Here is an 18,900-nt window from a genome sequence, read left to right as displayed (position 1 = left end):
TCACTATTGTTTCAAGAAGGATAGGGTTCATGGTTTACCATATCAATTTATTGAGATGTAGTCAGCTCAATTTCCATTGAAACGGTTCTGTGTTTGGTAGAATAACTTGAAGGAATATGCTTTTACAACACTGTTCAGTTTAGAAAAAGATGTGGTACCATTTGATAATGTGCACATTGATGAGCAAAATATGAATAATTTCCTGAAAACATAGATTATTGTATTCGTATGTATTTGTAATACCTCCTTTGTTAATGCTGACTTACTTTCATGATGGTTTGCAGGACTTGACTGACTAATTTCAGTGTCGCAAAATTCTGAACAGTAGGAAGAGGGACATTCAACATCCCCCCAACCCCAATTCATCTCAAGTCAAGGACAATTATATCCAGCGAATGGAATCAGACGAGGCAGATTGTCTGTCTCCACTCTCGCTCTGGAGGAGCTTTCTGCGGGGCTTTTGATTGGTTCGTCCTGTGATTGTATGTAAATCGGATCGGGACGCAGCCAGTAGGTGAGGTTGGAGCTGGTGGCTGGTGCCTCAGTGGCACAGGAGACAAGAGATTGAGGTTAGACCGCTGCTTCTAACGGAGCTGTCCACTCCTCCGGTGGTGCTGTGCTGAAAATCAGGGATTCGCTCTTTATACAAAATGGTTGATGGTATTCGAAAAGGATTTACAGACTACCCGTTTATAAACTTATTCTAAGGTATATTGTGTGGATTTCTAGTTACAAACGGTGGATTTCATCTGACCCATTTGATATATAGTTGTTGTCAACTACAGTTCTTTTTCCTAATCTCGTGCGGATTATCCTTCTGGATGGTTTGCGTCTGGACATACAGGTAAAACACAATAGACATGGATATTTCAAGTGTTTCTTCTGCTAAAAAACAAATGAAAACTGTGAAATGTATATAAATATACAACATAGCCCACTGAAAGTGCACTTTACATAAAAGTGTGTTTTATTTATCATCGAACTGCAATGTAATGGACATCAAGGGCAAATCCCTGCGTTAAACTATTTCCCCATTACCTGAAATATGTCCTTTTATTTAAATACAATATTCAAAGAATATATGTATCAGGTTTGGGATTTAGTTTACTTACCACAGGTCTTGATAAACTCATCTATGCCGTAACTGTAGGCAATAGGCTACAGTTCAATTGATGACAATGAAGTTGCGAGTTGAGTCTTCACGGTTTACTCTGTTAGTGCACTATAGGCTACTCCGCTACTGTAGCCTGCTAGAATTCCGTGAGGGGTAGTCGAGTTCTGAAACAAAGTCAATATTTTGGGGAATGTCAGGGACGCTCCATGCCAGTGCTTCGGGCGTTTAATTTCGCTGCATAGTATTTAGCGTGTTATTTTTTTCTTTAGCACACTAATCCTTGAGTGACACCGTTAGCGGTTGAGGGATTATACTCGAGTTTTAATTTCATCGTCTCTCTCGCTGCGCGTGACTCATTTAGCTATAGGCATAGTTTTGTATGAGACCGTGATGTCCATTCATTCTATATGTTTGATTCCCCCCTTTCAATTGTTGTACTGTATCTTAATCTTTAAATCCGACTGGATTTAGTGCTTCTGGGTTTGAATAAACTCTTAAGTATGTCATTGTTTTATTCTAATGACCTCTTTGTTGATTAAATGGGTTGATTGGAGAAAATCTACCCAATGTGTTTTTGGATTGTCTGTCTCTGACAGGCCTATAATGACCCTCTACTTCTCCCTGCCCCTTGCCATCCAAACTAGAAGATAACAGTAATTAGAATCTCATTAGAAACTCCCAGACTATTAATGAAAGGGTAGTGGCCTTTGAATTAGGGATGCATAGGCCATCTCCCCAAACTTTCCAGATATATTTCAGCCTTCTTTGCTATTTCACGACACAGCTCAACCGCTCATGTCAGGTACATATATTGCATTTAAATAATGCCTCCAGAGCCACATTGATTCAAGTTCATTAGAAAGCTAGGAATATGGAGTTGCATTTAAAGAAAGCCGGCAGAGCCACATTGATTCAAGTTCATTAGAAGGCTAGGAATATGGAGAAGATGCTTTTAACAGTCATTCAACTAGTAACGCTATTAATATTCAAGCATCGCCCATGCTGTCCACTCACTCTATCGATCAGCTGTTTCTAATTGTGAGCTTCCATTTAATGGGTTTGTGCCAACAGACAGACAGCCAGACAGACAGCCAGCCAGCCAGCCAGACAGACAGACAGACAGACAGACAGAGGATACCAGTCTAGGATTTTGACCCTCTATTGCAGTGGTATTCAACTCTTACCCTACGAGGTACGGAATCTGCCGGTTTTTCTGTTCTAATAATTAATTGCACCCACCTGGTGTACTAGGTCTAAATCAGTCCCTGGTTAGAGGGGAATAATGGAAAAAACACAATGGAACTGGCTTCTAGGTCCAGAGTTGAGTTGGAGGGCTTTATACTTTTATCAATCAGTTTCTATCAGTGTCTATTGAAGTTGTGAATGGCCTGTAGTGGGATGAATATTACATGAGTGATGATGAGGCAAATCACCTATAACAACCCTCTTTACATAAACAGGTATGTAGGTATACAAGCATGCATGATACAACATTACACACACACACACACACACACACACACACACACACACACACACACACACACACACACACACACACACACACACACACACACACACACACACACACACACACACACACACACACACACACACACACACACACACACACATACACACATACACACAGAATAGCACCTCATAATCAACACATGTTGACGTAATAGTGTTGTTGGAATACCGAACATAATACATTCCTCAGTAGACAGGCATTGATGAAACAGCAGGAATTAATGTGCGCTCTGCCTCCCGTTACAATGACTTGGCAATTACCCTGGGGACAAAACTAACGCGTGCACATTCGCTACTCAAAGAGGCATATTTCTTTCCCGAAAGGAAATCATCAGGAATCTCAGCCTGTATTCATGAAGCATCTAGGAGTTCTGGTCTAGAATCAGGTCCCGCAGTTTAATCATTGCTATCTAAAAAGGTAAAACTGATCCCAGATTAGTACTGCTTTTCTGAGATTTCTGAATTTCGCCCCTCGTGAGGGTAGTGGTGGTTGTGTTGGTACGGATGGTAGTGGGAAGCCATGTTTCTATTGCGCTTGTAAAGCAAAATAATTTCACTTTAATTTAATTGTCTATTTCTTCAGTTCTTTTCTCAGCTTTAGTATAGAGATAATGTCAAGGTCTTTTCTTGTATCTAGACTACTGGTAGTGATGGTGGTGATAGTAGTGATGGTAGGGATGGTGGTGATGGTACAGTAGGGATGGTAGTGATGGTTGTGATGGTAGTGGTGGTAGTGTTGGTACGGATGGTAGTGATGGTTGTGATGGTAGTGGTGGTTGTGTTGGTATGGATGGTAGTGATGGTTGTGATAGTAGTGGTGGTAGGGATGGTAGGGATGGTACAGTAGGGATGGTAGTGATGGTTGTGATGGTAGTGGTGGTAGTGTTGGTACGGATGGTAGTGATGGTTGTGATAGTAGTGGTGGTTGTGTTGGTATGGATGGTAGTGATGGTTGTGATAGTAGTGGTGGTAGGGATGGTAGGGATGGTAGTGATGGTTGTGATGGTAGTGGTGGTAGGTATGGTAGGGATGGTAGTGGTGGTAGGTATGGTAGGGATGGTAGAGATGGTTGTGATGGTAGTGGTGGTAGGATTGGTAGGGATGGTAGTGATGGTTGTGATGGTAGTGGTGGTAGGATTGGTAGGGATGGTAGTGATGGTTGTGATGGTAGTGGTGGTAGGTATGGTAGGGATGGTAGTGATGGTTGTGATGGTAGTGGTGGTAGGTATGGTAGGGATGGTAGTGATGGTTGTGATGGTAGTGGTGGTAGGTATGGTAGGGATGGTAGTGATGGTTGTGATGGTAGTGGTGGTAGGTATGGTAGGGATGGTAGTGATGGTTGTGATGGTAGTGGTGGTAGTGTTGGTACGGATGGTAGTGGAAAGCCATGTTTCTATTGCGCTTGTAAAGCAAAGTAATTTCACTTTAATTTCATTGTCTATTTCTTCAGTTCTTTTCTCAGCTTTACTATAGAGATAATGTCAAGGTATTTTCTTGTATCTAGGCTACTGGTGGTGATGGTAGTGGTGGTAGGGATGGTAGTGATGGTGCTGATGGTGGTTATGGTAGTGATGGTTGTGGTGATAGTGATGGTCAGGATGGTAGTGGTGGTAGTGGTGGTAGGGATGGTGTTGATGGTAGTGATGGTAGTGGTGGTAGTGATGGTAGTGGTGGTAGGGATAATGGGGATGTTAGTGATTGTAGGGATGGCGGTGATGGTAGGGATGGTTGTGATGGTGGTGATGGTAGTTTTGGTGGTGATGGTAGGGATGGTGGTGATGGTACAGTAGGGATGGTGGTGATGGTAGGGATGGTAGTGGTGAAAGAGATATTAGTGATGGTGGTGATGGTTGTGATGGAAGTAATGGTATTAAGGGTAGTGATAGTAGTGATGGTAGTGATGGTTGTGATGGTAGTGGTGGTAGGGATGGTAGAGATGGTTGTGATGGTAGTGGTGGTAGGGATGGTAGGGATGGTAGTGATGGTTGTGATGGTAGTGGTGGTAGGTATGGTAGGGATGGTAGTGATGGTTGTGATGGTAGTGGTGGTAGGTATGGTAGCGATGGTAGTGATGGTTGTGATGGTAGTGGTGGTTGTGTTGGTACGGATGGTAGTGAGAAGCCATGTTTCTATTGCGCTTGTAAAGCAAAGTAATTTCACTTTAATTTAATTGTCTATTTCTTCAGTTCTTTTCTCAGCTTTACTATAGAGATAATGTCAAGGTATTTTCTTGTATCTAGGCTACTGGTGGTGATGGTAGTGGTGGTAGGGATGGTAGTGATGGTGCTGATGGTGGTTATGGTAGTGATGGTTGTGGTGATAGTGATGGTCAGGATGGTAGTGGTGGTAGTGGTGGTAGGGATGGTGTTGATGGTAGTGATGGTAGTGGTGGTAGTGATGGTAGTGGTGGTAGGGATAATGGGGATGGTAGTGATTGTAGGGATGGCGGTGATGGTAGGGATGGTGGTGATGGTACAGTAGGGATGGTAGTGATGGTTGTGATGGTAGTGGTGGTAGTGTTGGTACGGATGGTAGTGATGGTAGTGGTGGTTGTGTTGGTATGGGTGGTAGTGATGGTTGTGATAGTAGTGGTGGTAGGGATGGTAGGGATGGTAGTGATGGTTGTGATGGTGGTGGTGGTAGTGTTGGTACGGATGGTAGTGATGGTTGTGATAGGAGTGGTGGTAGGGATGGTAGGGATGGTAGTGATGGTAGTGGTGGTAGGGATGGTAGGGATGGTAGAGATGGTTATGATGGTAGGTATGGTAGGGATGGTAGTGATGGTTGTGATGGTAGTGGGGGTAGGTATGGTAGGGATGGTAGTGATGGTTGTGATGGTAGTGGTGGTAGGTATGGTAGGGATGGTAGTGATGGTTGTGATGGTAGTGGTGGTAGGTATGGTAGGGATGGTAGTGATGGTTGTGATGGTAGTGGTGGTAGGTATGGTAGGGATGGTAGTGATGGTTGTGATGGTAGTGGTGGTAGTATTGGTACGGATGGTAGTGATGGTAGTGGTGGTAGGGATGGTAGGGATGGTAGTGATGGTTGTGATGGTAGTGGTGGTAGGGATGGTAGGGATGGTAGTGATGGTTGTGATGGTAGTGGTGGTAGGTATGGTAGGGATGGTAGAGATGGTTGTGATGGTAGTGGTGGTAGGTATGGTAGGGATGGTAGTGATGGTCGTGAGGGTAGTGGTGGTTGTGTTGGTACGGATGGTAGTGGAAAGCCATGTTTCTATTGCATTTGTAAATAAAAGTAATTTCACTTTAATTTCATTGTCTATTTCTTCAGTTCTTTTCTCAGCTTTACTATAGAGATAATGTCAAGGTATTTTCTTGTATCTAGGCTACTGGTGGTGATGGTAGTAGTGGTAGGGATGGTAGTGATGGTGCTGATGGTGGTTATGGTAGTGATGGTTGTGGTGATAGTGATGGTCAGGATGGTAGTGGTGGTAGTGGTGGTAGGGATGGTGTTGATGGTAGTGATGGTAGTGGTGGTAGTGATGGTAGTGGTGGTAGGGATAATGGGGATGGTAGTGATTGTAGGGATGGCGGTGATGGTAGGGATGGTTGTGATGGTGGTGATGGTGGTGATGGTAGTTTTGGTGGTGATGGTAGGGATGGTGGTGATGGTACAGTAGGGATGATAGTGATGGTAGGGATGGTAGTGGTGAAAGAGATATTAGTGATGGTGGTGATGGTTGTGATGGAAGTAATGGTATTAAGGGTAGTGATAGTAGTGATGGTAGTGATGGTTGTGATGGTAGTGGTGGTAGGGATGGTAGGGATGGTAGTGATGGTTGTGAGGGTAGTGGTGGTTGTGTTGGTACAGATGGTAGTGGAATGCCATGCTTCTATTGCGCTTGTAAAGCAAAGTAATTTAACTTTAATTTCATTGTCTATTTCTTCAGTTCTTTTCTCAGCTTTACTATAGAGATAATGTCAAGGTATTTTCTTGTATCTAGGCTACTGGTAGTGATGGTAGTGATGGTAGTGATGGTAGTGGTGGTAGGGATGGAAGTGATACTGGTGCTGATGGTGGTAATTGTAGTGATGGTAGTGGTTTTAGTGATGGTAGGGATGGTGGGGATGGTAGTGATGGTTGTTGTGGTAATGATGGTCAGGATGGTAGTGGTGGAAGTAATGGCAGGGATGGGAGTGATTGTAGTGATTGTAGCGATGGTTGCGATGGTATAGATGGAATTGATGGTAGGGATGTTAGAGATGGTGGTGATGGTAGGGATGATTGTGATGATCCTGACAGTTTGAATGGTATTGGTGGTGGTGATGGTAGGGATGGTTGTGATGGTAGAGATGGTGGTGTGTAGTGGTGGTGGTGATGGTAGCAATGGTACTGAGGGTAGTGATGGTACTGATGGTAATGAGGGTAGTGATGGTAGTGGCGGTGGTGATGGTAGCAATGGTAATGAGGGTAGTGATGGTAGTCATGGTAGGGATGGTAGGGATGGTGGTGATGGTAGTGGTGGTAGTGATGGGAGGGATGGTGGTGATGGTAGTGATGGGAGGGATGGTGGTGATGGTGTTGAAAGTAGTTGTGGTAGGGATGGTAGTGGTGGTAGTGATTGTGTAGATGGTAGGGATGTTAGTTGTGGAAGTGATGGTGAGTATGTTGGTGATGGTAGGGATGGTACTGATATTAGTGATACTTAGGAATTGTGATGATGGTGGTGAAGGTAGTGCAGGTAGTGATGGTAGGGTTGGTAGTGATAGGGTGGTGATAGTAGTGATTGTGTTGATGGTAGGGATGGTTGTTATGTTATTGACGATAGTGGTTGTAGTGGTAGTGGTGTTGATAGTGATGGTAGTGGTGGTAGTTGTGGTAGAGATGGTGGTGATGGTGGTGATGGTAGGGATGGCAGTGATGGTGGTGATAGTAGGGATTGTGTTGATGGTAGGGATGGTTGTTATGTTATTGTTGGTTGTGGTGTTGATAGTGATGGTAGTAGTGTTAGTGGTGGTAGTTGTGGTAGTGAAGGTGGTGATGATGGTGATGGTAGGGACGGCAGTGATGGTGGTGATAATAGGGATTGTGTTGATGCTAGGGATGGTTGTTGTGTAATTGATGGTTGTGATGTTTGTGATGATAGTGATGATGGTGATGATAGGGATGGTAGTGATGGTAGTGATTGTGGAGATGGTAGGTATGTTATTGGTGGAAGTGATGGTGGGGATGGTAGTGATGGTAGGGGTGGTACAGGTGCTGGGGGTGGTAGGGATTGTAGAGATGCTATTGGTAGGGATGGTGATGACTGTAGTGATGGTAGGGATGGTGGTGATGGTAGTCAATGGTAGGGATGTTAGAGTGGTAGTTGTGGTAGGGATGGTAGGAATAGTAGTGATGGTAGTTATGGTAGTGATTGTGGAGATGGTAGGGATGTTATTGGTGAAAGTGATGGTAGGGATGGGAGTGATGGTAGGGGTGCTAGGGGTTGTAGGGATTGTAGTGATGCTAGTGGTAGGGATGGAGAGGATGGTAGTCAATGGTAGGGATGTTATTGGTGAAAGTGATGGTAGGGATGGGAGTGATGGTAGGGGTGCTAGGGGTTGTAGGGATTGTAGTGATGCTAGTGGTAGGGATGGAGATGATGGTAGTCAATGGTAGGGATGTTAGAGTGGTAGTTGTGGTAGGGATGGTAGTGATGGTTATGATGGTAGTGATGCTAGTGATGGTATTGTTGGCATGTATGGTAGTGGTTGTAGGGATGGTAGGGATGGTGGTGATGGTAGGAGAAGTAGGGATGGTAGGGGGTAAAGGGGATGAAATACAAATATAATACCACAGTGATGGAGTAAATGTTTTGTAAAAACTTGTATCATACTACTCTACCCTGATCCTCATTGCTTGAACTGTGTCTGGCAAACCGGACCAAAGTGTTTAGGGTGAGGGGTTAGCGGTCACTTAGGAACTTAACTTACAGTAACATTTGACTGACATTATGTTGGAATAGGGGTTATTCATGGCTATAGACTGGCAAAGTCACTATTTGATGGGCTGTGAGAAATACACCATGCATACCCCTTCAAATTAGTGGATTTGGCTATTTCTGCCACACCAGTTGCTGACAGGTGTATGAATTTGAGCACACAGTCATGAAATCTCCATAGACAAACATTGGCAGTAGAATGTCCTTACTGAAGAGCTCAATGATTTTCAACATGGCACCATCATTGGATGCCACCTTTCCAATAAGTCAGTTTGTCGAATTACTACCCTGCTTAGAGGTGCCCCGGTCAACTATAAGTGCTGTTATTGTGAAGTAGAAATGTCCAGTAGCAACAACGGCTCAGCCGTAAAGTGGGGACTGCCGAGTGCTGAAGCGTGTAGTGCGTACAAATCATCTGTCCTCGGTTGCAACACTCACTACTGAGTTCCACTACTGAGTTGCTTCTGGAAGCAACTTCAGCGCAAGAACGGTTTGTCGGGGCTTCATGAAATGGGTTTCCATGGCCAAGCAGCCGCAAACAAGCCTTCAATCAACATGCGCAATGCCAAGCATTGGCTGGAGTGGTGTAAAGCTCGCCGCCATTGGACTCTGGAGCAGTGGAAACGCGTTATCTGGAGTAATGAATCACGCTTCACCATTTGCGTTTGGCGAATGCCAGGCAAACGATACCTGCCCCAACGCATAGTGCCAACTGTAAAAATTGGTGGACGAGGAATAATGGTCTGGGGCTGTTTTTCGTGGTTTGCGCTAGGCCCCTTAGTTCCAGCCAAGGGAAATCTTAATTCTACAGCATTCAGCATACAATGACATTCTAGACAATTTTATGGGTCCAATGTTGTGGAAAAAGTTTGGGGAAGGCTCTTTCCTGTTTCAGCATGACAATGCCCCCATGCACAAAGCCAGGTCCATATACAAATGGTTTGTTGAGATCGGTGTGGAAGAACTTGACTGGCCTGCACAGAGCCCTGACCTCAACCCCATCAAACACATTTGTGATGAATTGGCCTAATTGCCCAACATTAGTGCCCAACTTCACTAATTCTCTTGTGGCTGAATGGAAACAAGTCCCCAGAGCAATGTTCCAACATCTAGTTGAAAGCCTTCACAGAAAAGTGGAGGATGTTATAGCAGAAAAGGGGGAACCAACTCCATTTTAAATGCCCATGATTTTGGAATGAGATGTTCGATGAGCAGGTGTCCACATACTTTTGGTCATGTAGTGTTGCTTGTTGACTCTGACTGACTTTCTCTCCATTAGGTCAATGTGGGACCGATGAATAACACAGCCTAGGAATGCTATTGTAGGACAGATAGAGAGAAGTTACAGATGAGGGTGTTTACAGCTCAATGAACATGTTAGCACTTAGCTTAGTGAGTCGTTCAAAACTGTAAGAATCCAATTGTAATAGTGTGGTTCATTATTTCTTATTTTTCCTTTCAAGTTCACTTCATTGTGGCACAGCAATGCTATTTGCTCATAGTGTGGATTTCCATCAGTGCAGTATTAATCCCTGCCATGATGTAACACTTTCATTAGTGCAACATTATCACCATTTCAGCGATCCAGTATTAATGTAAACGTGTGACATGTTTATACATGGAGCTCAAGCTGTCTGCTGCATACAGTATGCCTGTCTTTAACCCTGTGTGGGTTGATCCTTTTGGTCTTGAAGGCAGATGGTCAGGTCACTGTTATCTAGTTCATTAACAGGATGGGGGAGGGTTAACGGGTTAACACAAGCTCAGCCCCTGTGGCTGTGTGGTAATCCTGTATGTACAGTAGGGTGTGTGTGACTGTGTGTGCTTGTGTGGTGCATATGTATGTCTGTGTGTGTGTGTGCGTGGTTATTGGGTGGAGATCAAAACACTGAATGTTGTTGTTATTGTCTTTGTTGTTTTCTCTATGGTTGTTATGTAGGAGGACCAGCAGGCCATTGCCATTGACCATGCTAAGGAGTCTGACCATGCGTCACATTTTAATAGCTGCACGTGTCACAACTAGCCGCACATCACAGCACTGGCCAAGTGTGACTACATTGTTCTGGCCTTCTTTATATATCACTGTGTTTATGTAAGGTTGTGTATCGATCGTGGAAAGCCCTGCTTCTATTGTTCTTGCATAGCAAAGTAATTTCACTTTTATTTCAATGCCTAAGTATTTTCTTGTATCTACAGTACAATATATAAGCATGGATTGCTGCAACAATCCCACTGAAGGTGTGACATTCCGTTCAGTGAGACATAGATTGTTATTTTTCCCCAAGGCCAGTAACTTTATCACAGGTGGTTGTCCAAAACCAGGTGAATAATGCAACACACTCGGAGGATACATTAAGTTACATTTTAGTTATATCAAGTAGTAATATCAAGTCATTGACCACAGTGTAAGACCAGTAAAATTAATGGTTTGTAGTGGATTCATACCCAAAATAATGAAGTATTATGAGGCTTCAAGTACATTGAATGGTGCTTTTATCCAAATTGAATCGACGGCGATATCTCGTTGACTGCTGATAATGTTGTTGCATTCTGCTGGTGGTGCTGAGAGCTGAGAGATTATCACTGCTGACCCGCTTGGCCATAGAAAGTCCACATTTCATTTTCAAGTGTTTCTCAGGATTTCCAAGGATAATTGATCAAAGATTACCTGTGATCTAAGCATTCATGTGTGCTGGTTTATTTTAGAACCGACTGCACACATGGAGGAAAGAGGGGAACTTTAGTTCATGTTGATATCAGGATATTAATTCGTAATTCGTTTGGAAAAAGTTATATTTGTATGTAGAATGTTTTTGTTTCATATGTGCAGAAGATAGAAGTCTGGCTTTACGGACAGACAGATTGATGGACATGCCAGTCAGGGAGACGGACAGAGCCACACGCACGCACGCAAGCATGCACGCACACACACTTCTGAAGCATTTGGACATTTCTCCTTCAGCGGGCACATTTATCTTCAGTGCGGGGGAGGGGGAGATGCAATACGCAACGAATACATTCAAAGCTCATGTGATCACATTTTATGTGTTGTGATGTATATCTGAATGAAACCAGATAACAGCCTCAGAAATAGGATTTGGGATAAAAAATAATGCTCTCACAACATGTAGACCACAAATGCACACAAAGGGCTGTCTCCTCGCTCACCTCTTGTCTGGTGGGGTAAGCCTGCGCTGTCGTTATCCGCCTGCCATTTAGAAGCTGTGTTCCTCATGTACTGAGTCAGGGATATTTATTGTGTGTTCGGTGTCCATTTTAGGCTCACCACTCACAAGGAGGGCTGAGAGGGCGAGCGTACAACTCTGTTTCCTCCATCTGCATTTGGTGGCTGTGTTTCTCACAAGGAGAGGTGAGGCTTGAGGTTGTCCTAGAATGGGCACCGTACACCTGCGCATAGGCTGGTTCCTCTCTTATCCTTTTAAGATGGGCACGTGATTGATGCCCATGGCTTAGGTCATGTGACCACTCATGGACATGCTGGAAGGATGCTAATAATTGCCCTCTAGGTAGAGGGATTGTCTAAGGACAGTCTATTTGTCTATGTCTATGTCTATGGGGTCAATGGGACAGATCTCTCAAAGCTTTTTCATCTGAATGACTGTTACTCATGTATAGGATGATAAACCTTAGTCACATACTGATAGTTTAAAGTGGTATGGTTGTGAGCGGTGTCACTCATCTACTGTTCAGAGATCACAACAAAACGGCACATGGAAATGTTACGTTTACGTACCATCAGCTTAGTTTTTTAATGCAGTATGAGGGACACAGCACACATGACTTAATGAAGTGTGTATGCATCACAGAAGGGATTGTACCTTTAATATAGCGTAACTATTGAGAGTTGTTTCATCCATTGCACCATCAAAACTTTCAGATAACTGACAATGTAAAGGCTGGGCAGAATCCATAATAGTTTTCAGAGAATACAACTGTAAGCTCAGCAGCGAGTCAGGCAATGAAAGAGACACCACATAAGAGGGACACCTTTTCTACCCATACACTCTAATAAACGTCTGTTGTCATGTCGGTGAAGATGAATTGTTTCCAAGTACATATTACATGTTTTTGTCTGTGCACCCATGCTTAGAAATATTCTATCTGTTTTACTACACAATGATTTTAATTAGTGGAAAAGTATTGAGATATTTGAGAGGTCCATATGTTTTCTATATGTGTAGTCAGAGGGACACATTGGTATTGGTGTAGAGTTCCAATATAACCATGCATATGTTGCCTAGAGGCTGCAATTTTCAACACATTATCTATCTTGCAAGTCTATAGTATGTGGTAATAATACTAAGCAACAATATGAGTTTTATATGTTCTGTATGTTCTGTGAGTAATATGAGTTGAAGGCACAAACACCACGTTGCAGGTAGGCAAAAGGCAACATTGGGTTCTGATGAGAAGTAGGTTTGAGCAGGGGCATGTTTGGGCAACATATTCAGAAAGATTATCTCTATTGGGCAACATTTTTAGAAAGATTATCTCTCTTGGGCAACATTTTCAGAAAGATTATCTCTCTTAGCCAACATATTCAGAAAGACTATATCACTTGGGCAACATATTGAGAAAGATGATATCTCTTGGGCAACATATTGAGAAAGATGATATCTCTTGGGCAATATATTGAGAAAGATTAACTCTCTTGGGCAACATATTCAGAAAGATTATATATCTTAGGCAACATATTCAGAAAGATGATCTCTCTTGGGCAACATATTCGGAAAGATTTGATTCTATATTTTCTCCACGGTGGGTTTATTGTATATATTCTATATGTTAGGAGAAAGAACAAGACAGCAAAATAAGCTCAACTCCTGTGAGAGTTACAGAGTTAAGAGCAGAGCAGTAGTGCCGGAGGTTCAGTGCTACTTTGAAACTGAAGCATCTCTCCTATCCCTTTATCTGCGTCAGCTACAATGCTGTCGGGCAGTGGGAGTGAGAGAAGTGCCACGATAACTCTAGGAAAGAAGACGTGGGAGAATGTTTGTGTGGCAGACACACAGAGCACAGCAGATGTTCCACTGTTCCCAGTGTGGATCTTGGACAAACAGCGGTAACTCCAACCCCAGAATTGATCTTTACACAGAAATACTGCTGAGCATGCTTAAAGAGATCTGATCACCGGGGGATTGGATCAGTTTGCTGGAGTAGATGGGAAAACACGAGTGGGGAGGAGTAGGAGTGTGGAGCGCTGAGATTGGGCAACTCTAGACCAATCACTTTACTAAATCATGATGTGAAGATCACTCAGTGGACTTACTTATTTCCCTGGTCAGGTCACATGGTCTGGACCAGTGGTTCCCAAACTTTTTATAGTCCCGTACCCCTTCAAACATTCAACCTCCAGCTGCATACTCCCTCTAGCACCAGAGTCAGCGCACACTCTCAAATGTTTTTTTTTTGCCATAATTGTAAGCCTGCCACACACACACTATATGATACATTTATAAAACATAAGAATACGTTTTTGTCACAACCCGGTTCGTGGGAAGTGACAAAGAGCTCTTATAGGACCAGGGCACAAAAAACAATATTATAATAATCAATAATTTTGCTCTTTATTTAAACATCTTACATATAAAACATTATTTGCTCATTAAAAATGGTGAATAACTAACCACAGGTTAATGAGAAGGGTGTGCTTGAAAGGATGCACATAATTCTGCAATGTTGGGTTGTATTGGAGAGTGTCTTAGTCTTAAATCCTTTTTTTCACACACAGTCTGTGCCTGTATTTAGTTTTCATGCTAGTGAGGGCAGAGAATCCACTCTCACATATGTACGTGGTTGCAAAGTGCATCAGTGTCTTAACAGCACGGTTGCCAAGGCAGGTTACTCTGAGCGCAGCCCAATCCAGAAATTTGGCAGTGGCTTCTGATTAAATGACATTTTCACAGAATCGCTTGTTGCAATTTCGATGAGGCTTTCTTGTTCAGATATCGGTAAGTGGACTGGAGGCAGGGCATGAAAGGGATAACGAATCCAGTTGTGTGTGTCATATGTTTCGGGAAAGTACCTGCGTAATTGAGCACCCAACTCACTCAGGTGCTTCGCTATATCACATTTGACATTGTCCGTAAGCTTGAGTTCATTTGCACACAAAAAAAATCATACAATGACGGAAAGACCTGTGTGTTGTCCTTGTTAATGCAGACAGAGAAGAGCTCCAACTTCTTAATCATAGCCTCAATTTTGTCCCACACATTGAATATAGTTGTGGAGAGTCCCTGTAATCCTAGATTCAGATCATTCAGGTGAGAAAAAACATCACCCAGAGAGGCCAGTTGTGTGAAAATTATGGTCAGTAAAGAAAACTTTCAGCTCGTCTCTCAATTTTAAAAAACGTGTCAGTATTTTGCCCCTTGATAACCAGTACATTTTTCTGTATGTTGTAAAAGTGTTACATTGTCGCTGCCCATATCTTGCATAGTGCAGAAAATATACGAGAGTTCAGGGACCTTGCTTTAACAAATTTAACCATTTTCACTGTAGTATCCAAAACCTATTTCAAGCTGTCAGGCATTCCTTTGGCAGCAAGAGCCTCTTAGTGGATAATGCAGTGCACCCAAGTGACATAGGGAGCAACTACTTGCACGCGCGTTACCAGAACACTACGTCTCCCTGTCATGGGTTTTGCGCCATCAGTACAGATACCAACACATCTTGACCACCAACGTCCATGTGATGTCACAAAGCTGTCCAGTACTTAAAAATATCCTCTCCTGTTGTCCTGGTTTCCAGTGGTTTGCAGAAGAGGATGCCTTCCTTAATTGACACCCCGTAAACGTAACGGACATATACCAGGAGCTGTGCCAGGCCCACCACGTCTGTTGACTCATCCAGCTTTAACGCCTAGAACTCACTGGCTTGTATGCGAAGCAGTAATTGTTTCAAAACATCTCCTGCCATGTCACTAATGCATCGTGAAACAGTGTTGTTTGATGAAAGCATTGTCTGGAAAGTTTTTGGGGACGTTTCTCCCAGCAATATCCCAGCCATATTCACAGCAGCAGGGAGAATTAAGTCCTCCACAATAGTATGGGGCTTGCCTGTCCTAGCTACTCAGTATCTCACCATATAAGATGCTTGTAGCCCATTCTAATTAATGATATCTGTTGCTTTTATGCATGTCTTACTAATTGAAGTCGTCTTAATGGCGTATCCTTCAAATTGGCATGTTTTGTTTCTAAATGTCTGCGCAAGAGTGAAGGTTTCATTGAGTTGTGAGATAATACTTTTGCACTTAACACACTGTGGCTGAGGAAAGGCACTACTCCCAGTAAAAGTGAACCCCAAATCAATATAGTTCTCATCATATTTGCGCCTCTTCGATGGTCCTACGTCCCTGTCTGTTGTTCGGTGCTTTCCCGGGTACGGGGGCAGTAGATCTTTGGCTGCATCAGATTCATAACTGTCAGTGTCCTTGCTAGCTGGGCTAACAAAAATGTCGAATTACTGATGCTAGCATGTGGATGTACTCGTGGAAGCAGAACAATTTGTGTCGTCGACAGGTGTAGGTGTAGTACTGCTGTTAGTAGAGCTGGTATGTGTCTCTATGAACGCCGGCCTTACTAAATGGACTGCTTGAAAATGTGAAGAATTTGTGTTTTTTGTTTAAAAAATAATAATTTGTTTGTTTTATTTAAAAAAATGTGAATCTCATTTTTATTTGCCGTACCCACGACAGCATTGCGCATACCCATGGGGGAATACCTGGTCTTGACAATACGCTCTAGCCATTTCACAAAGAAGCACACTTTCTCACCATAGCAACACTACACATGCAGATGAACATATATAGATAAGCATATAGCTGACTCATAAACATGCATTATTTCGAGTCAGGTTCACTCAACGGGCGATTTGCCAGCCCCCAAAAATGTAATTGCCTCTTAGTATGTCTATGGAAGAAAACCTCAGTCTCAAACCGCGTTTGTAAAATCATGTGTATTAACGTCTCTGCCTCAGCCTACAAGGTTAAAGGGTCAAATACGGTTAAACTATGTACAGGAGGTCATACAGTACAAACAAACCCCATGCTGTAGTGAACCCCTGTGTACTGGTGCATACATGCATGTAATAAGTAAAAACACTCCACCTATCACAGTCCATAGTCTCTCCAGTTGTCATGCATTGCCGGTTCTATGGAGCGCAAAAAAGGACTCAGATGGAGCTTTGCTGGACACCTGTCAAAGTGGGATGTATTGTGTAAATTGTGAGTGCTAGGTAGTCATCATTTCAAAGTCAATGCCAAAGCTTAGACATGCTGTCTTGGATTTATAGCCACGAAGCAGAGGCACCAAGTGGAGGCACCACTTTCAATCTCTCTCACTTTGCTCCCCACGCAAACACACATGGCTCTTAAGAGTTGCGATTTGTCTCTCAAATGCAGCCTCTGATCAAATGAAAAAAGGATGTGGGTTTTACTTTAAAAGTTTTGCATTTCATCTGCTATCTTCCCAGAAGAAATAAAATGTTATGAAAATGGAACAGCTGTAATTTCATTGGCATAAAAAGAAACAGGGGCGGCAGTGTAGCCTAGTGGTTAGAGCATTGGACTAGTAACCGAAAGGTTGCAAGTTCAAATCCCCGAGCTGACAAGGTACAAAATCTGTCGTTCTGCCCCTGAACAGGCAGTTAACCCACTGTTCCTAGGCCGTCATTGAAAATAAGAATTTGTTCTTAACTGACTTGCCTAGTAAAATAAAGGTAAAAAAAACAACATCTTAATCAAATCTTAGCCCTATAACAAATATATTGGTTGGCTCATTATACTGTTATTCAATCAATAATACACATTAAGTTATACATCAAACCAGTGGCGTAGAACAAGGATGATCCATACAGCCCATGCTGTAATATACTATGTCAATGAATGATCTAACCAGCAACCACAGTATTACCATATCAGTAATGAGTTATGAGTCTCAAGGGATGCAGGCTTACGCAACATAGAGAACATTGGTGCCGGATGAGGTGAGTTTGCCCCACAAACAGTTGGAGCATCTGGAAAAAGCAGTATATAAATCCAATAATTTCTTGTTATTATAAATATCCCCCCAGCACATGGCTATCCTCTACAAAAGAATGACAGCATGAAAATGATATACATTATTTGCCCCCTTTTCAGAATTTCTCTAGTTTTGCATATTATTCATACTGAATGTTAGCAGATCTTCAACCAAAACCTGATATTAGATAAAGGGAACCTGAGTTTACAAATAACAAAAAAAGGATACTTATTTATTTAATTAACAAAGTTATTCAATTCTCCTGTGTGAAAAAGTAATTTCCCCCTTCCACTCAATAACTGGTTGTGCCACCTTTAGCTGCAATGACTCCAACCAAATGCTTCCTGTAGTTGTTGATCAGTCTCCCACATCGCTGTGGAATTTTGGCCCACTCTTGAATGCAGAACTGCTTTAACTCAGCAACATTTGTGGGTTTTCAAGCTTTAACTGCTCGTTTCAAGTCCTGCGACAACATCTCAATTGGGATTAGGTCTGGACTTTGATAAGGCTATTCCAAAACCTCAAATGTGTTGCTTTTTAACCATTTTCATATAGACTTGATTGTGTGCACTGGATAATTGTCTTGCTGCATGACCCAGCTGTTCTTCAACTTCAGCTCACAGACGGATGGCCTGACATTCTCCTGTAGAATTCTTTGATACAGAGCATAATTCATGTTTCCTTATTAAGGCAAATCATCCAGGTCCTATGGCAGCTAAGCATCCCCAAACAATTGCACTACCACCACCGTGCTTGACTGTTGGTATGAGGTTCTTACTGTGGAATACAATATTTGGTTTTCGGCAGACTCATCTCGTCCATGTCTGTGACACAGGATCTATTATAAATACCACCCCATCCCAATCCATTTAACATTTAGACACCAGGGGGAAACAGTAGATTGATGGCACTGGGAGATGTGCTATTGCCCAGACCTGGATTCAAATACTACACTGCTCAAAAAAATAAAGGGAACACTAAAATAACACATCCTAGATCTGAATGAATGAAATATTTGTATTAAATACTTTTTTCTTTACATAGTTGAATGTGCTGACAACAAAATCACACAAAAATTATCAATGGAAATCAAATTTATCAACCCATGGAGGTCTGGATTTGGAGTCACACTCAAAATTAAAGTGGAAAACCACACTACAGGCTGACCCAACTTTGATGTAATGTCCTTAAAACAAGTCAAAATGAGGCTCAGTAGTGTGTGTGGCCTCCACGTGCCTGTATGACCTCCCTACAACGCCTGGGCATGC

At 42.7% G+C, this 18,900-nt stretch overlaps 1 protein-coding gene across 2 annotated transcripts in view; it reads left to right on the top strand.

The window, feature by feature from the left end:
- Positions 1–524: 524 nt before the first annotated feature.
- Positions 525–18,900, top strand: part of LOC135526510 (follistatin-related protein 5-like) — a 211,914-nt gene continuing 193,538 nt past the window's right edge. For both annotated transcript variants that reach the window (XM_064954946.1, XM_064954944.1), the window contains exon 1: positions 525–844. In XM_064954946.1, coding sequence (XP_064811018.1) covers positions 822–844 — 23 coding nt within the window. In that variant the 5' untranslated portion in view covers positions 525–821. The remainder of the gene's footprint in view (positions 845–18,900) is intronic.

The sequence above is a fragment of the Oncorhynchus masou genome, chromosome 32 (assembly GCF_036934945.1).
Source record: "Oncorhynchus masou masou isolate Uvic2021 chromosome 32, UVic_Omas_1.1, whole genome shotgun sequence".
Taxonomy (NCBI): Eukaryota; Metazoa; Chordata; class Actinopteri; order Salmoniformes; family Salmonidae; genus Oncorhynchus; species Oncorhynchus masou.
Note: the sequence above shows the minus strand (reverse complement) of the source record. Positions and strands in the feature narration are given on the sequence as shown.